The sequence below is a fragment of the Accipiter gentilis genome, chromosome 1 (assembly GCF_929443795.1).
Source record: "Accipiter gentilis chromosome 1, bAccGen1.1, whole genome shotgun sequence".
In the NCBI taxonomy this organism is placed as follows: Eukaryota; Metazoa; Chordata; class Aves; order Accipitriformes; family Accipitridae; genus Astur; species Astur gentilis.
In genome coordinates, this window is record NC_064880.1 from 52319446 (window position 1) to 52344656 (window position 25211).

At 40.3% G+C, this 25211-nt stretch overlaps 1 protein-coding gene across 2 annotated transcripts in view; it reads left to right on the forward strand.

Moving 5' to 3' along the window:
• Window positions 1-894: 894 nt before the first annotated feature.
• ACVR2A (activin A receptor type 2A) overlaps window positions 895-25211 on the forward strand; it is a 70141-nt gene continuing 45824 nt past the window's right edge. For both annotated transcript variants that reach the window (XM_049815309.1, XM_049815316.1), the window contains exon 1: window positions 895-2817. In XM_049815309.1, coding sequence (XP_049671266.1) covers window positions 2763-2817 — 55 coding nt within the window. In that variant the 5' untranslated portion in view covers window positions 895-2762. The remainder of the gene's footprint in view (window positions 2818-25211) is intronic.

Consider the following 25211-nt stretch of genomic DNA (forward strand, 5'->3'; position numbering starts at 1 on the left):
AGAAGCGAGGCAGAGGGCCGGGAAAACAGCGTTTGACATCACTGGTAGCAACTCAACAGCTTTACACCAGGTCTCACAGGATTTCTTGTGGTAGTTTGGTTGGTTTTGGGGTTGTTGTGTTTGTTTTTTTCTTACGGCGCTCCGTCACCTCAAAAGGGCTGGAGAAAAGCTCCCCAACGCCACAAACGAGCCCCGCAAATGTGAATTAATCATAACGGAGGGGATGACGGGGGGGTGTGGGACCGGGAGGCGCCAGCTCTCCTCCTCCGGCGCCGAGCAGGTGCCGGCGGGCGGCGTAGCCAGGCCCGTCCCTCACACCTGCCGGCCGGCACGGCGGGCCCCCCCTCAGGGCGGGGGTCAGTCAGTCAGTCAGTCCGCCTCCCGCTCTCCCCCCACCCCACACACCCCGTCCCCCCCACTACCATACCGAGGGGAGAGGCGACAGAAACCAGCCCCCACCGACCTTCGCTCTGTAAAACGGGCAGGACACGACCGGGGACCGGGGGTGGGGGGGGGTGGGGAGGGGGGGGCAGCAACGGGCGGGAAACGCTGAGGAGAAGGCGCGCGAGGGCCGCGCCCGCGGAAGGGGGAGGGGGGGGGGGGAAGGTTGCGCGCGGGCAGGTAGGGGGCGGAGGAGAGCGCGCGCCGCGCTCCGCCCCGCTGGAGGAGGGAGGGAGGGGAAGGGAGGGGAAGGGAGAGAAGGGGTGGGGGTTAGAGAGGGTAGGCGGGGCCTAGGCGGAGGCCGCTGGGTCGTGAGTGGGCAGGGCGGCTGTCAATCCGGGGCGGCGCGCGGCCGCCCGGCGTCGCGCGACGGGCTGCCGTGATTGTGGGAAAGGAGGGGAGAGGTGGGGGGGGGGGGGGGGGGGGGGGGGGAGGAGGAGGAGAGGAAACAAAAACAATCGGCCGGGCGCCGCCATCTTGGGTCCGTTCTCCACGCCACACAAGTGAATGGGTAGATATGAAATTACCACAGGGGAGCAGCAGCAGCAGCAGGGTACGGAGGGCTGTTCCGAGCTGCCGGCTGGACTCGGGGGACTCTAGAGACGGCTCCCGCCGCCGCCGCCGCCCAGAGAAAACCCCCGGGCTCGGCCTTTTCTCCTCGCCAACCCCTAAACTGCACTCCTGGAGGGACAAAGTTGGTCTCAGCCGCGCTGCCTCCGCCGCCCGGGAGACGAGAGAGTCGGGTTCGGCAGCGGCTTCCTCGGGGCCGGGAGTGAGCCGGGGTCAGAGTTAGGGGCGAGGGTGACGAGGGGATTCCTCCCCCCTCCACCCTCTGGCCGGGGCTCGCCTGGTGCGCTGTGTGGGAGGCAGGCGGAGAAGGCGGGAGGAGTCCAGCAGGCTTTTCCTTTCCACCCCTGCTATTTCTTATTCCTTTCTCCTAAAAGGAAAAAAAAAAAGAAAAAGAAAAAAGAGGAGAAAAAAAAAAAAAGGCAAGAGCTGGATCGGGGGGTGGGTGGGGGGGGGAGGACGGGACCGTCTCGGCTCTCCGTTTGAACAGCAGCGGGGCGGGCGGAGGTGCGGCGAGGAAGAGATGTGTCCGTGAGGAGTTGGAGAGGAGCGTGCATCAGGCAGAAGAGTCACAAGCCGCCTGCTGCTGCTGCTGCTGCTGCTGCTGCACGGGAGGAAGAAGCCGGCGGGGAAGGCAGCCGCTGCATCCCCCTCCTCTGCCCGCAGTCTCGCTCGCCTCCTCGCTTCCAAAGAAGCCGAATTCTCCTAGAAGCACGGCAGTCAAGGAAGGAAGGATTTGCCACAAAGAATATATCACCCTCCTCCCCAACGGCTGGATACTGCATTTTTCATTTTTTTTTTCATTTTTTTCCCACCCCCCCCCCCCTTCCAGTCGCTCTTCTGTGTTTAAATACCAAATATAGCCTCTTGCGGGGGGGGGGGGGGGAGGGGATGGAAATCTCTTAGAAGAATTTGAAATCTTGCTCGGATTCGGGAGTGCTGGTGTCGCACGGACCGGGAGAAGGACCGGGAAGAGGAGGGGAGGTGTGCGGCTCTCGCTGACTGGCGCCAGGACTAGAGATTTGCCACTTTTCGGGAAGCCCGAAGGTTTGTTTGTTACCAAACTGTTGTTTCTCCCCTTTTCCTCTTCTGGGTTACGCTGAATCCCTCAGCATTATTACAGAAAACCGAAGCGTTGCCCACGTGTAGCTGGTGGCTTGCTATTTTTAAGGTAGTTTTCATCAAGAAACTGACAAAGCTTCCTCCCTTCACCCGGAGGCTTTTGAGGTTTGAAACTGAAATGGAGCTACTTTTCTCCCAAACACTACATGTTGTATGAGGGGAGCCAGGACGAAAACACCGTGTTTGCTGATTTCGATACGACTCCCCGACACTCTGCACCTACGAGGGATGCTTCACGGAGCTTCATGTCGAAAAGATTTGGAGTGTGCTCAGAGACTTCGTCGTGTCCAGCAGCTTAATTGCTGACTTTTTTTTTTTTTAAGTGGATTCGTAGCATACTTTTATGAATTAAATTTTGCCACCATTTGTACAGAAGCCAAATGACACGTGTGTTTTGAAACACGGTTCTAAATATATCCATCCCTCAACCCGGATTCTCGCTAGAAAGAGCCGGAGGGAGATCGTCAGTGTCTAAACAGATCTGATTTTACTGTTTTATGAACACTATCTGCTGCAGAAATGTTGCTATAGATTGCTTTATAACGGTTCAGCAAGAAGGGAGATTTTCCAGCTTGCAGGACCCAGGAAACTGGATACTTAAAGTCACTTAAATGTTTTAACAGCATTGGAAAATGGGAGCTGCTACTAAGTTGGCGTTCGCTGTTTTTCTTATCTCTTGTTCTTCAGGTAAGTGAATGTTCTTGGCTTTGTCGCTTTAAACGTTAAGGCTTTGGGGTCAGCCCTTGAAAGCTGGAGGTAACCTTGTTGACTGATATGAATGAGGAGAAATATTTTCTTTTTTCAGATGATAAATGTTTGGGGGTGGCAGTGACTGTAAAGGCAGAAGCTGTTTTCATGATTATTCTTAAAAGCGTTCTAACATGAGCACTTCAAACGCGTGCAGCGCTTGGATTTCAGACCAATTGTGTGGAACAAATGTGGAGACATAACCACCTAGTGTCACATACAGTAATCTGGCAATGCAATTGTTAGTGTTTCATGGGTTTTTTTTTTAAATAAGAATAAACCAGCTGAAATACTCTTAACTTCAATTAGAACTCTTATTCCGGACCATTCACTGGTGAATGGTAACCTTCATTAATGCTTCATTAGTCTAGAATCGGTACAGCTCAGAAAGCATTAGCTCGTCCTTTAATGATAGTGAGGGGTGTGTGCATGTATAGATGTGTACACAGAATTAGGCTGAAAAGGCAGACTTTCAGTTTCTAAACAATTTTGTATTTTGCTACTCCATACGTCACTGTCTTGTAGTGCAAAAAAAAAAAAAGCTACTACTTTTCTCTTTAAAACAGCAGAGGTTGAGTTTCCAACGCCAGCTCTGAGTCGTGAGGAGCCAGCGGGGTGTGAGGACTTCCCCACGCTTCTTTAGGAGGAAAATTGTTATGGTAGCAACCAGTGGTTGGGGGAACTGTTGGTACACTTCTCCTTGAAGCTCCGTCAGTTTCACAAAAAAACTGTTGTGAATTGTGTAACGGATCTAATATTAGCTTACACGGCAAGCCTGGCACTTTTTGCTTACACTTTGAATGTGTTTGTGGTCCTCTGTGTAGGTTTAGATGTGCTTTTTAGCGTTCTTGCACGGTGTGCAAGGGTGTACTTGTTCATCAGTCTGAAAGCTAGCAGACAAGTGCTCAGCTTTTCGGTGTAACCGGTGTAAGGGAGTAATGAGATCTGTATAACAATGCCTTTTAAAATTTCAGTGTTATAATGTACAGGATTTTGCTGAACAGGACGTTTTCTTGTGGTTAGTAAATGGATAGTCTAGTCTTATGTCTGTAGCGGTATTGATCAATTCCGTGTGTGCTAAATGTGCTGTGAAATGGCAAGCACTGCCAGAAATAAACCAAAAAAAATCCTTTCTGTTTTAACCAGATAAATAACAGAGCAGGTTAAGGACAGACAGAGGTTTGTTTGGGTTTGGTTTTTTTTTTTTTCATTAGGCTATACCATTTATTCCTCTCTTGAAACAAAACACGATTTCTTCTGACAGTTTTGTCTTGCAGTAGAAGGCTTGTCTTTCACCTTTTCCTAATACCTTATTTTTAAGTTACTCGAGGAACATTCCTCTTAACTTGGGAAAATTTTCTGTAGGGATTTCAACCCCCCCCCCCGTCTCCCCACTCCCAGTTTCTGAAAGACTTTGTGCCATCTGCTCTTGGTGTCTGTCTCTCCCTTCCATGTCCTTCTATTAAGATCCTTTTGCCTAGAGCACAGAATAGTGATCTTGTTGACATTACCTATCCTACTTATTACAAAGAACGGTTAAGCAACAGAAGCTGTCCTTTCTTTAGCATTTCTTGCTCAGGTTGTTCTTGGTAAGGTGAAATGGATGTTTCTCTTGCCTGTGAAGATGGAATTAATCTTTGCTAAATGAGCAGGAAACTGGTTGCAATTCGGACTGCTTCTCATGTTAATGACATTGTTTTGGTTGTTATTCCAGCATTACACATTACGTGTTCTGGTATTTAACAATTATTAAACTATTTTCTACTCGCCTAAAATTTTAGAGTATCTGCAGCCCTGGTGTAGGTCTAGTAATAAGTAAATTCAACAGTAAGCTTATGTTTTTATTATGAAAATTTTACTATTATGTAAGCTTTTAGCATGAAGTACGGGCATTTTGATAAGTACTGTTTCTTAACTGTGACTTGTTTTGATTTAAAATCATACCTGATGAATTGATTCTAACATCATTCTCAGAAGAAGTAGTTTCTTTTCCAGTCTATAGTCTGAAAGAAGTCTGCTCAGGCTGTATACTTAAGAATATTGGCAGTGGTTGAAGAAATCCTAGAGTTCAGTTGTGAAGATGTCTGGTTTGTCTTTCTCCGGTATGCAGTCTCCAGCTACTCTTGAGCGTATGTGTCCAGTGGTGGTGGGGGGTGTTGGTTTTCTGTATTAATTTATTTTTATATGCAACTGCGTTCTGCAGTTGTTTACATAACCAATTAATACTAGTGTTCTTTAAACAGGTGAAAATGTTGTGGGTTTTTTCTACATGGTGGGTGTGGAAATGGTCTTTAGGTTGAAGGCATTTTATTTTACTATCTTTCAACTGCTGTATGGTATCCTGTAAATGTACTTCAGATGGATAGGAATTACCAGTTAATCTAATAATCTTTGCTAAGGGAGTGAAAATATTTCCCCTTTCTGACTAAGATGTTTGAAAAAGAGCATCTGTGTTATATTATTAGGCTTTAAAATATTTGTAGATGCTTGGATAAAAGTGGGTGTAGGTTTGCACCCATTTGTACTAATTCAAGAGGATGAGGTGAATGTGTATTAACTAAACATGAAAACAAAGTGCCTGGGTCAAGGTTTTCCATATGCCCTCTAATATACTTTTTATATAAAAACCTGTGTGTATTTTTGATTTAATAAAGAACAGAAGATCCTGAAGTAATAATAAAATACTTACAAATGATATGCTTCCTGTGTCTCTCCTGTAGGTAAGGCAAGATTGTAGGTGAGCTTAAAAAAGAAAAATAGTAAATTATGCAGGTTGTTCATCAGGAACGTTTCTATTTAGATGCTATCTATGTTCTCCCCTTCCCCCGAGGAAGTATGTTTCTGTGTCCTCTGGTTTTCGTGATTCTGAGTTATACTTTACGAAATTTCAGGAACAGAGAATGTGTACTTCCATAATTTCCTGTGATGTTTCAGGATATATGCTCTACACAGCTGAAAATTGGGGAGATGTTGGAAGTAGTGGATTGTCTTTAACCAAAATCTTCTGTTGTGGGTTTTAACATCTCATGGTTCCTTTTGTTGCTCTTAGACTCCATGTCTCCCAAATAATCACTACTTCTCTTCTGACCTACCTGCTCTGCCTTTCGTACCTGGGCAGTCTGTTACCAAAGTAGTTCTGCAGCTTTAAGTCTCTTACAGGGGACAAAACTCACACTTGTTAAAACTCACCCAAGCTCAATTCATGCTAAAAATCACCCAAGCAGAAGGAAGCACATCAGAAAGTATTGGTCCTCTCTCTCTCTCTCTTCTTTCCCCCCCTAATGCTAGGTCATTCATTCTCAAGCCACTCAGAAGGTCTTGAGTAATTTTGCTAAAGGAAATGGCGTGTCAAAGATACGTTTGTAGTTGAAGTAGCATTTTCATTGCATGGGGAACATTCTATTCTTTGAGTTTTTAATTTATTCTTCTTCTGTCTCACACCAATTACTATCAGGGGAAATGATTTTTTAAAATTTATTCCCCACAGCCCCCCAAAAAATCTAGATAGAACAGTAAAGCCCAAGGTACTGCTGCAACTTCAGAAGCTGAATGGTTAGGTGTTCTGAAGGAATTGAGGGGTGGGAAGTGAGACTTTTTTCTTTTAATTTTGCTAGTGTAATGTTTTTTTGACTGTCCTTTCACTATTAATTTGGTAGCACTTGAAAATCCTGCCAAAGGTTTAGGAGTATTGTTTGTGAAATTGTCTCTGCTGGTATGTTCTCCACAAGCTGTCCATGATTGTGGTTGAGCTCTAATTGCTTTATTGCACAGGCAGAGCAATAAAATACTTCAGACTTAGTACTGCATTTAAAGTAAAATCCTGCTCAAGGTTCTTTTTTTTTTTTTTTTTTATGCGAGCGTACACTTTTTTGTATTATGTGTGGTGTTATTGGGCAATACCCCAGCACTCTTGATGTTGCTGTTGAGAGCAGTACTTGTAAACCTACTTAATACTGTTTTCAAGCATAGATACATTTACATAGATGTAAATGTTATGTAGTTTACAAAGTTTCATGGCTCCAGGTTGATGTTGTAACTGTGATTGCAGATCAAAATTCTGTTACTAATTCTATGTAATCTGTTAATACTTAACAAAAGTTACAAACCCTAAATCTTCTGGGTTATGATAAAACCTGTACTTGTGCTAGTGCAGTATTGGAACATATAAGTGTAGTTCTAGGAGAGCTCTGCTTGACAAATGTTTCTGGAGAGATGCTGCTGTCATAGGTTTATTTGCATGTCTACCCTTCAGACACATGTCTTTTCTCAGAGTAAGCTTAAATAAGTTTGTCTTCAAATGCTGGATGCTATGTAAGTTGGCGGGGGGGAGGTGTTCTGTGTGTGGGGAAAGCTGTTTTCTGCTATATGGGGGTGCAAGAAGGTAATTACAGCTATCATGAATAATAGTTTTCAGCTGGTTTTAATGGAGTGTATTTGAATGCCATGTCTTTTTTCTCCTCCCCCCCTCAGCCCCCCCTTCTGGAATTTTGGGGTGAAAGCTCTTAGGTGATGGGCTCAGATGATTTGCAAATGAGGATAGGCAAATTCCCACCCCCCTACACCTCCCCATTCAACTAGAGAGGTTCATTGTTGTCATATCATTACTTTTAGGTACGGGAAAAAGATAACAGTAACTCCAGTGTTTTTCATTCTTACTGATTCTACCTTCTCTTCCAATTCCCATAGCGTATTTGTCTTTGAAATTGGAATACAGTTCTATTTCATATCATCGTTACGGAGTTTGTATGTATAGTGTCTGGATCTCTTAAAAGATAGCAGTAACATTTTCTTTATTCACAGACAGATGTGGTGGACACAATATGCAAAAGTAGTCTTTTGGAGACCTATATGATTCGGGGCCAAGATACAGCAAGTCCTGGGTACTTAACCTTGGGAAATCATCTGGAGAATAGCCATTATAACATGGGCTGTAAGAAGATAGAGGTTGACAAGGAATCTGATTGTGGAAGAGATTTCTTGGTAAAGGGGAGATGCATTTCCGCCACTTAATTAACAGAAAGCAGATTAATGCAAATGTCTGCTTTAGCTGGTTGGTAGAATACATGGTCTGTTAGCTATCTGATGTTCCTGAAAATGAGAACTCTTTAAAAAGATCAAGAAAATTACGAATTTTACAGCCAAGTTCTTGTGTGATGAAATCTTAATGTGTTTTTGTTGCCTTGGTGCTTAAAATTCAGCACATCTTATTTCCTGTTATTTCCATATGGAAATTGAAGTGTTATTGGATGCCAGTGACTTTATGTGGCATCTCTTATCTTCTCTCCCCTACACTGTCTGTGTGGTGGTGGAGGTTTTTTCTTCAAAATGCTTTGTGACTACAGTGCCAAACAGCAGAGCATATTTAGGCTTAATCCCACAGAAAATGAATATGTACTGCCATATTGTTTACATTGTCTATCTTTGTGGCTAAGAATCCCAAATGTACATTAGATGCATTAAATACTTCAATTCTTGGTGGAAAGAGAGCAGAGAAGGGTTTATCCACTGCAGTAATTACTGTAATAGTTTCACGGTAAAGTAAGCCTTGATGAAAGGTCAACATTCATAGTTTTCTTCTGAATTTCCTAGTTAAAGCTGTAACTGGAAGCAAGCAGTCTGTCTAGGAAGAAGAAAAACACACAATTCGCTTACTAACTGGAGGCATAAATCTTTGGTTATGTGGTTAGAGGTATTTGAAAAACACTTGGAAATGAGGGAAGCGTTTGTGGGAAGACTACCTGTTCTTGTAGCCAGAAGCAGCTGGAGGTAGCAGTAGTATTGTTGTTAGGATGGGATCTACTGAGGCTGGGTATTAAAGGCGTGAAGGACTTATTTGTACCAACCTCTGGTTAGGTGTTGTCACAAAATCCTGAATTGCTTTAGATACAGTTCAGTGAAAGAACTTACCTTCTGTTTTTATCTTTTCTTTCTTAACTTCTGTTGCGCAGTTCTCCCAAATTAATCCCATTTTCAGGATTTGACTTTCAGTCGAAGAAGGATGAGCAGGATGGTGGTAGCCTTTACCTCTCTGTCTTTGGAACTTTCTTTGTGATGATTCTCCTAATGAACTGTGCTGCTGTTGCTTTCAGGCAGAAGCTTTGTTATGGAGCAAATGAGCAAGTGACATACTTAAAATTGTATTGATGCCAACAAAAGTCCAAGTGATGGCTGTGTAACCTAAAATCTTGGTGACTTTACAATGTAGCAGTGGAAGAACAGGAATGCTTGTGTGTATTGCCAACTCAACATTTCATTGATTTTTTTTTTTTTTTTTTTTTTTTTTTTTTAAGGCAAATTAAATATTGCTGAATTCTAAAAACTTGCCTTGTATAAGTACTGGTATTGTATTCTACTGGTATTTCTCCTTAAATTGGTGCAAGATAATCTGTTTCAATCAGCACTGAGAGTCAGTCCAAAATTGTAATTAATTTCAGTGTTATTCTTGAGTTATTCACTGAGAAGGCTTGTTAGTAACTCTTAAACTACATTGACTTGGCCTTCATGTGATGTTGAGTACTTTTAGTTGGCAAGGAGGGTACGTGTTGTTGAAGTAATTTAAAAGGCTAGATACCACCTTTTGAGATTCTTTATTTTGTTAAGGTTTAATTTCTATTTTTAAGGATTTACATGAAGCTGTAATTAGGTGGTAATTCAATTCAAAATGCTGAAACCAGAATGTAATTAAAAGCGAACCCCTATATACTCTTAACTCTGATGGGCATGTAAGAAATGCCAAAATACTTTTTTTTTTGCTTTTATAACTCTTTAATTACATGAGGGGAACATTCCCTATAGTTAGTGAACTGAACTGACTGAAAGGAAAGATACTCGAGAAGAATCAGTGTTTTATAAATGCTAAATCTTAGCTACAATGAAAAACAAGAATATTTCTCAAATTCTTTTGTTTGCTGAGCTTTGAGATAGTCATCAACTAAGCTGAAATTGAAAATGAATGTTTATTTTGCATTTACAAACAGTAGGTATGGCTGTCTAATCTAGTTTTGTTGTGCGCCTAACCGAGACTGTTCTCACAGTTGGAAAGACTCCACTGTCTCTATAATGGTGACAGCAAATCAGTTAAGTTTTACTGTTTTAATTCTTAACATTGACCCAGTTAAAGTTAGTACCTGAAAGGTTACTTAAGAGATCTAATTTCATCAAAAGGCTTGTTTTCAGAAAGTGCCTGTACAATTATTTTTAAAACTGGGAATAAGAATCTATATTGCTCAGAATTTTGTTGCTTTTCTATGGCTTTAACTCTTTGTCTTCCATTCCTAAATGGAATGCATTCAATGTACTGTCATTTCATCAGAAAAGAGTTAGTTTTTATAACTGAAGTTGCAGAGTTTCTTGTGCCAGATAGACTTTTTAAATTGGATGGTACATCCATCCTTTTTAGAAATGGAGAAGGAAGTAAGTGGTCAAAAATGTTTAGGTTACTGTTTCTGTATTTTCTGAAAGATACTAAACTTTTTATGAGGGTGAGTTGTCATGCATTTTTTTGTTCTGGAAACAATGGAAAAGGGTAAGGCAACTTGGTGATTTTTATTTTTTTTTAATATGATTGACTGTAGATCTGAAGAATGTTTTAGAAATTGTCTGTGGCTTCTCTCTTTTGACTGTTTCTAACTTCTTAGTGAAACGAGGCTGCAGGGTGAACACAAATACTGCTTAACTACTAGTGCAGCCCTGATACTGTTTCAGCTTGTGCCAACTGGTGTCTAATGAGACGACAGGGCAAGCACGATTTGAGGGATAGTGCAGGCAGGGGGCCAGTGCCAGGAGGCAGCGCAGTCAAGACTGTACCAGAATTCCTGCAGCTTCAGCACTTCACTGTGCCCTCATCTCATATCTGAGAGTGTGGAGTATATAAGTATATATTGTCAGTATGCTGTGAAAATATTATAATTTACACTGGGTTACAGCTTAGCTTTTGCATTATTTTGGGTGTTCAAACTGAAAACCTGTCCTTCTTGCCAAAAAAAACAAACCAACAACAAACACCAAAAACCAAAACACAAACAACAAAACCAAACAAACCTAAACAACAAACCAATGCCTAACCTGCTTTGGGGCCGGAAGAACATCACATGGAGCCATGAGGAGGAGGTCCATGGTCAAGTGCTATATGGAATGGATGTGCTCAGTCTATGACATGTAGCCAGGGGACAGTGAAGAGTCCCTGGACCAGTTGTGATCTGCAGTGTAGATACATGATTTGAATTAAAAATGCCTGCTTTGTGTTTAAAGATCACTTCTATTTTAGATGAGTATTGAAAGTTTTGATGCAGGAACAGTGCAGTTGGTCGTTACTGTAATCTTGCAATCTACCTGTTTTTTAATGTCACTTCATAATAATGGCTCTGAATAGGAATGGTAGTTTCTTACTTGAAATCACCTTTTAAAGTCATAGCAGTGTAGATTCATTTGGGTCATCAGACAATCTTCTCCAGCATCATGCTCAAAGCAGTGTATTGTCTACCAGACCCCCAGGTTCTTTTCAGCAGAACTGCTACCTAGTCTGACAGTTGCCGCTTGTACTGATGCCGAGGGTGCTCTGTTCCAAGGAGCAGGACATCATGTTTGTCGTTGTTGAATTTCATGAGGTCCCTGTTGGCCCACCCCTCTAGTCTGTCTAGGTCCTCCTGAGTGACATCCCTGCCATTGAGCACCCCAGCCTCTGGCATTGTCTGTAAACTCACTGACCTGCCTTACACCACATCCTCCAGCCATCGATAAAGGTCTAAAACGAGATGGGTCAGAGGGCAAGCCCTTGGGGGCTCTGCTTGTGATACTTTGTGTCCTGCTATGGACATGTTTCTTACATGAGCGGTTCTATTCCAATCACATGCTGGCTGTATCTCGAGCTTTATTTGCTAGCTCGCATAGCTGATTTAAACTTCGTTTCAGCAGCTTCCTTCCTTTTGGTGGCTTACAAACTTGTGATTCGGAGGGGGTTTTTTTGGTAACTGAAGCTGTAATGGCATGACCTTATTTTTTCAGGTTCAGAGTTCTTATCTCATCTAGATAACGCTAATCTCTAGTCTTTAAATACTGCCGAAATGATCATAGTGATCTTTATTCTCTCAGCTGTATTTTGAAAACTTGGATTTCAGTATCAACACGTAAGTTGAAATTAAATCTGTTTTTAAAAGCTATTTTTAAACACAACTAATTGTTTTATCAAGCCTTCTAACATGAAAAACTTTGCTTCTAGGAATTTTGGGGAAGACCCACATGAACAGGAAAGTGGTTTAATTTTGTTGTTCAGTTAGTGTTAAGTGTATGAGACAAAATTAAACTTCGCAGTAAGTAACTGTTAATTTTAGAAATTTTTGGTAGTGTTTGTCAGTAGAGGGTACAGATAGTTCTCTTTAGCTCATAGCAGTTACATGATGGAAGAGTTTTCTTTATTTCCATGTTTCAGGGTTGAAAAACATTTAGTCTGTGAAAGTTGCAAAAATTCTTAAATTGCCCACAATTGTTTGAATTACTGTACTTTTTAAGATAGATTAGATCTATTTTTCATCATTTGTTTATAATGCTACTTTAAAAGTAGCGTAGAGAAGATCACTGGTTAAATATTTTCATTTTAGTTCCCTGGCCTTTAATTTTGGAAAGGGTCTGTTTTGCAAGTTATCCCTAGGGATAGTTATATTACATTAAATTTAACACAAAGCCTGTCAAAAAGGTTGTCTTAAATGGCTTTTAAAAATGTTATGGTTTGATTACATTTTATTTAACTTCAGATTGTGGCACATAATGGGAGAGGACAGACCCCAATAAATTAAGCCTCACCTAATCTCACCCGTTTAGAATGATGCAAATCAGTGGTGAGGTCTTATTTAGTTTGTATGTGCCATATATGTACTAAGAGCAAGATATGGAACCATGAATAATCTGTGAGAAGGCTATTTAAAACCATAAGATGGTTTTGCTCCCATTCCTGCCCCCAAATACATTCTCCCCTCCCTAAATAAAACAACAGCCCTAAACTCAGTGGTGAGGAGTGACTTAACAACACTCTGGAAAACCCCCCTATGGAAAAAAAACCCAACACTTGACAGTTTGGTGAAAGTCTTCTGTTTCTGTTCACTTGAAAAAATACTGAATCACATCCTATTAGGTCAGAGGCTTTCAAAGAAGCCAAGAGTGCTGAGGTCCCACTTTTTATTCCAGTGGAAATGGAGTGGATCCCTGATGAAAAAATCTTGATGCTCCAGTGTGAGCTATACTTTTCCATGGCTTAAAAACCTTCTGATGGATGGCAAATAAAGCAGAAGTCATTTTGGTTGGCTTTTGTCCCCTCTAAATGAGGGAACAGTACTTTAAACAAGTTGAACTTAAATCCCCCTTGTGTCTCCCCCAAATGACATGTAATTGTAAAGTATTACTTTTAAAAACAAATTTTACTTTTTTTTTTATAAGATAGCTGAAGTGATTCAGAAAATACATTTGAATGCTCTTTGGATCTATGGCAACAGGTGCTCTGGAGGTTATGTTTGAGGAAGGGAGAAATTTTGTCCTATCCCTTACCCTGTTGTGTCCTGCCAGACTGTGTGAGGGCAGAAACTTTTGTTCTTTCTAGCATCCCTTAACATACTGACCTTTCAAATTAGGAAGAAGTATGATTGGAAGGAGAATCATCTGTGGCATATCCTAACGATAACCACCTTCTAATGACCTGTCAGGAGGATTCAGCTGTAAAACAAATGCAATTTTTGGTGTTTGGGTGTTGGTTGTTTTGGTTGGTTTTTTTAATCTTTTTTTTTTTTTAAATCTTGAGTCTAAAGAGTGATGAGAATATGTACCAAAAGTGATGGTATTGATATTACTCTAATGATGTGTGAGAAAAGAAATGGAATAATCCTTGGATTTTATGTAATCAAGGATAAGTAACTTTTAGAATTTGGTGAAACATCTTATCTTAGAATTTTGGAAGGGGAATGGTGCCTGATAGACTTGGATGAGCTTTTTAGTTGGTGCCAAAATATTTCTTCTGAAATTTAGTAATCTCAGAGGTTTTTCTCTCACCATTATTAGAAATACTTTGGTGTTGGAAGCCCTTTCATTCAAAATGAAGAGGAGGAATGGTATCTGTAGAGAAAACCTATTGGCATTTTTTTTACTTCAGCATAATCACATTGGTCAAAGTGTGAAGCTTCTTTCAACAAGTAATGTATAGCACGTCAACTCAGGCAGTTAAATTCTTACCAGCTGAGTGCTAGCAGACTTCAGTATGTGAGAGAAGAGGTAAATGACAAGTTCCTATTTCTTCATATGTAAGAGTAAAAATGTGTGTTTGAATTTGGTTTTGATAGACTTTTGGGATATTTACATGCTGACAAATTGTGTTCTCGGGGAGCTTCCACTGACCATCTGCATTCTTCTCCCCACTGTCTTCCTTCTAGCCAACGTCAGTCTTAACATTTTTCGAAGAGAGAAGCTTGTTTGCAGCCTAATACTTGTTGGAGAAATCCATTATTCGAGTGTGGACTGACACATTCACCAGTTGATAGGAACTCTTGGAACGTTACTAATAAACTGCAAAATCCTTGCTGCGGATAATGAACAAGTTGAGTGACTAGCATGTGTCAGATTTTGGTTGGTTGACGGTATCATTAGACAGGATATTCAAGCAGAAAAAGTCATTGTGAAACAGAGGTTCAGTAACGAAATAATGTTTTAGAAGTAAGCCAACAAAGTGCATGCTTTTTAATTGTTCTTCCAGTAGTTCAGCCGGCTTCAAAAAACAGCTAATTAGCTTCTACTTGTTCAAAGGGGTTATGTTGGTTCTACCTATTGTTAAAGGTGACAGCCGGTATCTCTTAATGTAGCTATTCAGGGCGGCTTGTCCTTCTGTAATCAAAACCAGAGGGGTTTCCTTCTGTGGATATGTCCCTGGTTCTCTGTGTGGTAGAAAGTTAGGTATGGTAAGAAGTCTTTCCTTTCCTCGGGCATCTTTGAAGTGTCATTACTTAAAATATCTATTATATGGCACTTTTAGATTACATTTCTAGCTTTAAGCTAGCTTCTGTATTTGACATAGTGTGAAGAAGACTTTATAAATTATAAGTAATGAAAAATATTACAATGTAGAGTCCTTTCAGAGTTGGTGTCTTGTAGTACTGTCAGCTTTGATTTATGTAGGGTATTTAAGAAAATGCTTGAAGAACTGGGAGACTGACAATTCCTCTTCTCTGTATCTTCTTCCTCATGCACGTACCCACTTCACGGTGAAGTTAAACTTTGTTGTAGGTTCAACTTTCTCATACACCAGCCCTTGTGGCTATCTGACTTTGTGCTGGGCTGATTCAATTTGCTGAACCAGCAAAAGTGACTTGTAAAAACAGCAAGTAGCTTTCTGTAAGCAGTATCAAATGAGGACAAGAGTTGGGTTAAAAGATGGTAGGAGCAAGGAAAGAGATGGGTGGAATAAGGGCTGGCAGTGAGTCTGCATGAATTGACCTAGGAAATGAATTATCAAGGGAGAATGACACATCAGAGTTGGCGAATAGAGCTGTTTCGTATACATATTGGGTAAGAAAGGAAAAATGACTAATTATCAACAACCTCCATCTTTAAAAAGAACTTGCTTCTCTTTTTCAGAGTTGTTCTGAGGATCTCAGTGTGCATGTCTGTTGTCACAGGATTTTTTTTCTCTTCTCTAGATTTTTCAAATATCTCCATGTCACATGATTCTCTAGGGGGCCTAGATTAAACATTTCCAGGCAGAACAGCAGGCCGCTGCCTGTTGCGGCGTTGCTCTAGGCAGCACCTTTGCTCATCCTCCATTTCAGTGGTACAGAACTACTGGGGGTTTTGTATGGAGGTATGAGGCTTGTATGTGAGAAATAGCAGGAATCTAGTGGTGAAAAGTTTTCATTGTCATCATTCACTTAAGTGGCACCCTCTTCCATTGCACTTAAGGATATTTCACAGGTCGCAGAAGGCAAAGTTCCCATACTTAATTGGGAAGCATGTTACAAACTGGTAGAGCTGGAACCTGCATCTGTGGAACCAGATTCAGAGAAATAGGTGATAAAATTCACTTCTGTCTCCCAGGTTCACTGGTAACAGTGAGGTGGGAATTAAGTAGGAGGTTCAAACTGATACAATGGGCTGTAAAATCCAATTACATGCCAAGTTTAAGAAAAGAATTTGGAAAGACTATTTGCAACATAATCTTTGTAGAGTCTAATTTGTGGTACTCAAATTTTAACCACAAGTTGTCCTGGAAACTTATTCTGAGCAGGTAGGCATAAAACTTCATACAAAAACTCTGGAAAAATTCTGATCCAAGCAGAGAATGGACAGCACTCAAGGATCTAGAAAAGATGGGGGAAGAATGTAGGCGAGGTCCTTAAAATAATGACCCTTATTTGATAGTGTGCTGAATTCAAAACACTAAACACAGCATCAATAATCAGGTTTACAGGAAACAGCTGATCTGGTGATTTTCACGTTATCAGCTGAACAGCCACGCAGCAATTGAGTCCAGGATCTCCATCTCCCCAGTCTGAGAGGACTCAGTCTTGTGAGTGTCTTCCAGTTGCCTGGGGAGCATGTAAGAACCAGGCTGCTTGTCAGGAGCTTGTCGTGTTGTGACCTTTACAAATGTGAATGTCTCTAAGCCAGATGAGCAGGCTGGTGGAGCCCGGGCAGTCAGGAGTGCAGAGCAGTTGTGAACAGTCATTGAATTGACAACAGCCATAAACCAGGGAAATCTTCCAGACAGCAGGGCACACTTCCTGAAAGAAAAGGTGTGGCTCTGACAAGTCAGGATGAGATTGTGGTACTTACAGTTCAGCTGATAACCAAGTCTTTGGGGCACCTACCTAAACTCATCAGCCTTTTGTTACACTCTACTGTGAAGTAAGCCTCAGGCTTTTCTTAGGCTTTGTTCAGACATCATGTTGTCTTTAATCTTCTGTGAAACTCTGCATGAGGACTTCTGTATTAAAATCCAAGCATGGGCAGCAAAAGTGAGAGATACATTAGTCTCCAGTAGCTGTATTCTGAAATTCTGAATAAAACATGACTAGAAGTCCAGATCGGTTTCAAAAGCATGGCAAAATCTCACCTTAGGTCTTAGATGAAACCTGTCATCTTTCTATTTCTTTCCAGCTATGGCTGCGCCCTCCAGCTCAGCCCAAAACCTGCCTCCCTTTTAGGAAGGGAAAGAAGCTAATGTTCCAAGGCCCAGGCTGCTACTTCCAGCATCCTGTTCCTTTGGCTGCTTCCAGTTAACTATGAAGTTCAAGTTGCTTTATGCTTAAACAAATCAGAATTTTTAAACCCTTTCTTCCCTGAGGTGATGGCGTCTGATGAGGGCATCTAGGTTAATGCAATGACTTACTGCCACCAGAAAGTGGAGGCCTAAATGTACACTGGGGTTTTTTTTCCGATTTCCACCTTCCCTCTAGTGAGGCTGTTCATTCTTCTCCTGGGAGCATAATGTTCCTTTCTTATTTACCTTTGCCAGCACACCTTTCTATTCAACTCAACCAAATCTCTACCTCACCCCCTAGTCCCTAAAAAGTGTTTATTTGTTGCTGGAGTAGTTGTCTGGAATTCTGGGAACTAAAATGTCTTATGGAGAATTCTCTTAAGTTCTGGAGGAAGAATGAGATAATGGCAGTGGAAGCAGAGAGATAAGGTGCTAGTGAGACCTGGCTCTCACACTCTTCATATCTTTTTCCAAGCAGATTCAGAACATTACACGCAGAAAGTGCATTACCTCTTTGTTAGACTAGTCTTCAGCCAGCTTGGCACATTGGAACAGCTTATTTGTACAAGAAAGGAGGCAGAGCCCCTGTGGGATTGATGTGGGCTGCCATAGAATTGCAGCCACAGAAAGGCTGAGGCAAATGGAATTGAGTGACTGTAAAATTCCCTGGTCAGATGATCTTCAGCCCATTGTGGAATCTAAGGGCTCTGAGGCTGACAAGGTAATTGAAGCCTGGGCCCCCTCTTCCAAACTGCTGAGCTTTTACACAAAGAGCTTTTATGTGGAATTTCCAGTAGCTGCCTTCTACTGGAGAGTGAGCTCTTCTCTAGGATGTGCATTCCTTCAAAAAAAAATAAATACTGGTGATCTAAGTGGATGGCCTCAAGCCTGGGAAGGATGGGCTGGATGGAGGCATCAAGTCTAGCAATTTAACTTATGTGGGCAGGAACTTCTGTTTGTGTGCTGGGTTCCCTACTGATTTGGCTAGGGCAACTCTCCACTCTATGGTTAGGAGCCCCGTATTTCTCCACTGAATGTACAGGGGACTTGGGTACCTACGTTCATGGCATTACCAATCTTGGTACCTCTGCATAAGTGATAGTACAGTCAAATAAACAATATAAGAGAAAAAATAAAGGCAGTTGGAATGTTACATCCACCTTAACTGTAGAACATTACTGTTACCTATATCAAAGGTGCAGGTAGGTGTCAGTCTCTTGTTCAGTTTATTTTTCAAGAAGGCTTTTGTTATAAGGAAGGTAGCTCAGAAAAGCCTAGGATTCCCTGTATTGTCTGTAAAACACCAGTCTTGCTGCTCCTTGTAGGACAGAATAAACCACTCCTAAAAGTGCTACAGAGAAGAGTTGAGTCATTGTTACTGTTTGGCCACCGACTTACAAATACCTGTTGGCTGTGTTGACTGCCTGTAGGTAATCATTGTCCTGGGGCGGGGGGACACCAAACAATTTTTCTTCTCATTTGAAAAGGCTATTCTCCTGTCAATCTTGGTGATAACAGCTTTTTGTGTACTCATTTAAATACTCATTGACTACTGCAAAAGTAACACCTTGAACAGGCAAGACAAGAATTCTCCCATAACTTTTTTTTTCAATCGTGAATCTTTGTTCTTCTGGACTGCCAGGAGATTTTTATTGCTGAATTAATTCCTCACTTGTGACCAGATAAACACCTGTTTCTGCCTGAGCAGAAGCGCTTCTCCATCAAAGACAACATCTGGCAGTAGAAGCCCTTAAACTTTGGTTTATGACTTCCCTTTCTGTGTAAGATACTCCAAATACAACTTTGGAAGTTCTCTTGAGAAAGTGAATATCAGTGTAATGGGGATTGCTGGCTATTTTAAAGAAAATACAGCACTAGAAACGCATCATCGTTCTGTCCATTACCTGAATACCAGAAGAGGATTTATTTTACTATCAGAAACACGTTCTTTTGGATGTTGATTTTTTTCTTTTTTCAGTAACTAGGGATAGAAAGTTACATATGAGTGCATATGTAACTTAATCTAAACTAAATACAAACAACTTGAAATCTGCTTAGTTGTTTTCTGTTGTTTTAGAAGTGTCCTAAGAATTCCAAGCATCAGAATGGAAGATTCAGCTTTTTAAGCATCATTCTCTTTTAAATCAGGTTGTGAATTTGAAGTTAATACCCTAGATACAAGTACTTAGCAGTAATTTTTCCATCTCAATCCATGCCAACATACTACCTTGGTCTGATAACTACAGAAATGCATTTAGGGATGCTTTTGGGGCTGAGTACCTTGATAACTTGTCTTTTCTTCCTGTTCAGCCTGCTGGCCAGCTGCTTCACATCAAATCCAGTGAAGTGATTGATGAAGGTACTTTAAACAGAAAAAGTACATTTACTAATGATGGGTAATTAAACTGTAGAACTCACTGTTTCAGAACATGTAGAAGTAAAAAATTATCTCACAGATGGACAAATTCAGGGAGGATAGTTTGTTCAGAGGTGCTTAAACTTGGTCTGGATGGAACGTCCAGATCAAATAATTCCTGATTGCTGAATACTCCTGCCAAAAGCCTTTAGTTAAACCTACAGTTAATGTTGTCTGATGGTTTTGAAATATTCTCCTCAAAAGAGTATTTCTGATGAAAATTAGGCAAACCTGCTGTTTTTTCCTGTGTGTTTTACACTGAGCTGGCACCTTAATACCAAAATGCTTTACAGGGGTTCATGAATGATAACTACTGTTCATACACATTTGTCTTCTCATGCCTTGCAAACAAGAGAAGAGTTCCAGCCCCAGTACTTGCGCTTTGGAATTTTGGCATGTATATGTCTTTGAGAGGGCAACATTGAAGAAGTACTCCTTGCACTTGAGATTCCCTTTCACTTCACAGCTGATCTTGTGTAACTATTGACTTCTGCTGAACAGGGAGTGGTCCTTCCCCTCCCTGAGTCAGGTTTCCACAGCCTGCCTTGTACTGGACCCAGCAACTGTGTGGCAGAAGGCAGGGAGTTGAATCAGCGGTTACAATCTTGTGCAAAGTTCACTTTGCTTCCATTTACCATATGTTTTTGAAAAGCTAAATTGTAGCTCACGCGTAGTTGTGCTTCTGTAGCTGTTTCTCATGCATAGTCTTGAAAGAGTATTCTTTCAGAGGGTGCAAGTAAGGCAGGTTCTGAACAGTTAAGTCTGTGGTGGTAGGTTTGTAGAAAGTGCTGGGTAGTTAATCTGCCTCTGTGAGTTTTGCCATATTGATCCTGGGCAGGGTTAATGTCTGAATTCTCTTCACACTCTGCATATTTGAAGCATGCAAGTGTCAGCATATTCAATATAACATGCTGCCTGCTTTAAACTTGCTTATTCTGGGTGACTTCCGTCATAGTGGCAGTGAAGAGATTGCAAATGATATGGGCTAATCCAAAGTAAGTATGCTGGGTTCTTTTCAAGTTGCTTTGATGTGTTGAATCCTCTGCTTCTGCTGCTGCTTTATCATCAATGTTACTTGCGTGAAATAGATCAAAACTAGTTTATGTATAATAATACAGCCTGTGACTTGTACTCAAGTATAAATTACGTTTCCCTGGTCTTAAGAATCAGGCAGTTATAAGTTTTGGTTAAAAATTCTGGATTTCTTGTTACTTCACCTACATCATTGACGGTCTGAAAAGTTTCTTCATCCTTTGTATTATGTGAAGCTGTTGAGGTGGATATTCAAGGAGTTCCGTTGCCAGCTTTCTCAAGGCCTTAGTTGACACAAGGTAGCCTAGGCTAGTCTTACTTTCCAAAATGCTGTGAAACCAGAAACTCAGGATAATTACTTAGTATTATTAGCCCCTGATGCAGTCATGAAGAGATACTTCTTTGTCTCTTACCTGCCTCCATGTGCATTGGGTGGAATGCTATTTCTAAGGAATCCCGTGAGAAACTGGCATTATTGTAAGCAACTATTCAACTTTTATCATGGCTTAAGGTATAGATTGGCAAGTCCTGGTGAATTTGTGCTTACTAGAGAATGACATTAATAGGCATAAATATAACTTTTTTTGTAATCTTTAGCGCAGCATAACTGAAAATTTGTCTTTTTCCTCTCCTACTGAAAGTGTCTGATATTCTGGTGATTTCTTAGGAGTGTGGTTGAAGATGCCTTACCCCATACTCTGTCTGGTAGGTGCTCACAGAAATAAACAAGTGGAGTATACCTACAATCTTCTTTGTCTTCTTACCTTCGATGGGGAGGAGAGTGGTACCATTGCCTCTGGGCAGGGGAGTATGTGTGGAAAACACGTTTAGTGAATCCTGCTTGAGACTTCTGTTAGCATGGAACTTGGGAGTTTTAATCATCAAATTTAAGACTGTTATTTTGTCAAAGCGTGGAGAGGCTTTTTAATGTAGTAACAATGTTCATGTTCTGGCTTTCACTGTGTTCTTGAATAAGAAGAATGAGGTCAAAATCATATCCTAACGTGCCTTCAGGATTTCAGGTCAATAGATGTCATTTTCTTAATTGTTACCTAAATTTAGAAGACAAATTAACTTCTAGTAGCAAGTGCAGTACTTTTATGGGAAAGCTTTTGTTTGTTGTTGTTTTCTTATATCCCATAAATCCCTGATTCATCCGTGGACTTCTGGACTTCTTTTTCCACTAATAGCTTGATGAGAAGTCTCAAAACGTGAGTTGTCTTTACATAGCCCCAGTGTTATTTCTTTTAGGCTATGTGGTTAATTCCTTATTCCACAAAAAAAGCAGAATAGTGATTCTTACGTGTCAGTGAGGCTAGCTTTGCTAGGTGAACGTGTAATACAAAATGTGCATCTCTGAGATTCTTGTAGTGAACCGTAGTTCCTTCCTGTCGTGCTCCTTAGATGGAAGGGGCATGTACTCAGTGTTAGGTGTCTGTAGACTGTTAAGAGAGTTTCCAGACAGCAAAGCTTGTCTTCTGAAGGGAACAGCAAAGAGGTCACATAGGTCTGGGGGAAGAAGCCAGAATGACAGCCTTGAAGTGATATAGCCAAGGAAGCAAATGTCTCTTTAAGTTGTATAGGCTGGCTGGTTGGTAGTGGTGATGGGTTGTTGGGTAGAATCACTACCACATGTGCTCGAGTTGGTAAATACTTTACATAAATAAATCACCACGCAGTTGCATTCTAAAAGGGTGAGCTTCTCCTTCTCAGAAACTTTCAAAGCTTAAAATGTTCTTGAGGTTTCTGGGGATATGTATTAATGGCATAGCCATATATTCATTCTGACATGAAAAAAGCAAAACGACCAGATAATAAAAATTGACGTTTATATGGCTGCAGTATGATTGAAACTAAATTTTATTTGCTAGGTACAGACCAAAAGTAGTCTGTCTAGCTTTACTTATTCTATCAAGTTTACCTAATTAAAATTAAACACAGTAAAAACTTTTGCAGCCAAACCCAATCCCATGTTTTTGAAGATAAATAGCCAAGCTCTGAGAAAAGTGCTGTAAGATCATGTAGTAATTTAAAATTGTCTTCTCTACCTAAATAGTTACAATTCTTTTAAAACTTATAATATTGTGGTGGAATACATCAGATAAGCAAATTGAACAATTGGCCAGAAAATAGATAGCTGTGGTCAGGCTACGAGGTGGCCCAGTTAAATAACAAAAAAACCACCATGCTTTATATTATTGTACACTCATTGCATATGCCAGTCTAATCTGGTTTGTTTGATGCTTTTTGCCACCAGCCTGCTGCTCTGGCAGCTTTGCAGAACTCTCCTGCTAACTCTTTTGTCTTCGCTTCCTGAGGAAGCAATGAACTTAAACCATAGTGTATTAGGATATTTCTCAGACCACTCTGTTTTCCACAGGTCTAGGAGTCTCAAAAGGTGTGTAGACTATCTCTTTGTTAAACTGCATTTTTTAGGAGGTTAAAGTTAGCATTAAAAAAACCCAACACACCACCCTGTTGTCAGTAGGACTAAAGATAGGTAATTCTTTAAATAGATCAGAGGCAAATGAACTACAGCACTACAGAAATACTGCAGAGCTTTAGAATGCTACAGCTTTTCTGCATATGCAAGAAGAATAAAACACAGGTGCTTGCCATATTCACTTCAATGAAATGTTGAGCACTTTAGTGTGAGGTAATATTACTATGGCATTGGTGAAAATGTCTATTTTGAAGCTTTGACTTTAAAAGTGAAGCCGACAAATTGGGAAGGGTTCAGAAAGAAGACCTTCAAGAATAATCTTTTTGTCTACAATAATCTTGTGTTACTGAGGGCCTAAGAAATCTCAAATAATTTAGTTTAAGAAACAGCATGAGGACTGGCAATTATTTACAACGAGAAGGGATTTCTGACCTTAAAGGTATTACAAATTATAAATATTAAAAATCAGTATTTTCAGTGAATCCTGATGAAGGTGAGATTACATACAGTGTCCATTTTTGACTGAGAAATTTAACACTTAAATTTTGAATAAGAGTCAAATTTTGATTTGGCTGCTGCATTTCATTAGATTTCTGTGGATATGGGGTTGTTTAAAAAGTTGTGAGCTTGATGCAGGAGTTACTGGTTGCAGTTCTTTGTTCCTTTGGGTTTAAAATGTTGTAAATTTTCACAGCTCTTGCCTAAGGTTTATAAGATGATGGATTTTTTTTGTGGGTATTTCTCTCCCACCCAGGCTCTTGTTGAAGGGTAGATCATGTGAAAATTTTGGCAGAAGGGAAAACTTTAATGCTGGACACTTTTAATAAAAGAAATTAAATGACTGCTAGTGAGTATACAAAATCGTAAGTGAGAATGGGCCAGAATATAAGCAGAATAAATAAATGTATACAAGAAATAGATTATTTTTGTATTAAGGGATATGTATTAAATCACATAAATATTCTATATGTATATATGCACCACTTCTCCAATTTTTAATTCCCCTTAAAAATGTAGGAGCAAGATAAATCTTTTTGTAGTAAGAAAAATAAACCCAAAATGAAGCTGATTGGGAAATGATTTGGGAATATAAATAAAGTTAGTTTAAGAAAACTGTGTGGAGAAAATATTTTATACTTGCTGCCTGCTGAGTTGTAGTCTTAAGTGCAGAAGTTCAAATCAGAATTTAATTCAATAATTAGAATAGAATATTTCAGTTGGAAGGGACCTGCAATGATCATCTAGTCCAACTGGACGGTCCAATATTTAGACAATTCCCATTTTATAACAGCAATGCAAAAAATTATTCTGCTGTTGTTCCGTAGGTTTCTTTACCAATACTTTATTCTGTCCTGTACGTCCCTAAATCCTTTATCCAGGTAACTACGCAAGTGCATTTAAAATTACTTTAGCGTATCTAAAAGTCAATATAATAGCTTTGTAATCAGTGATAAATATCTAATTTAAAGATAATTAAAAATGCTTGTCGTATAGAAGCATGTGATTTTTTTAAGTAAAAGTTGTTTCTGCTTGCTTAGGAGGTGATAAGATTGTAGACTAAATGTGATTAATGTTCTTTGCAGATGTTGCTTTATATGCTTAGGCTTTCAGAAGTAAAGCAGTCTAGACTGTCTGTCTGCATTCTCCTACAGCTTTGATGTTGATTAAAACTGGTTGTATTACATTTATCATCTTCCTTTCTTGAATGCCAGAAAGTATCTTAACTGGTTTTTTTGCATGTATATATGTTTATATAGAAAGATACTAACTATCTTCTTCGAGTACTTTAAAAATCACACATTTGGATATGTTCAGTAAGTAGCAAAAGTCAGTATTTTGTATCTTGAAAGCCTTAAAACTATCATTTGGCTTTTTTCAGATACAGCAAATGTTATTAAAAATGTTAATTAAATTCATAGGGAGTGAATCAGGTTAAAATTTCTCTGTTTTTTCTCCTCCTGTTGGATATATGTCTAAAGGTAGGTGGTGGCTTCTTTGATCTTCTTGCCGCATTCATCTGTATTTCTGTCAGGTCTGATATTAGTGATCTATTAATATCTGTTTCATTCTACTAAACCAAGATTTTTCTTCCTGACCACCACCCTCACAACTCAGGGTGATTGAACCGGATTGCTTCAAGCTATGAAAAAATGTCAAACACAGCAGTGACACACAGAGTACCTGAATAGAATAAAACTTATTGGGGATTGGTA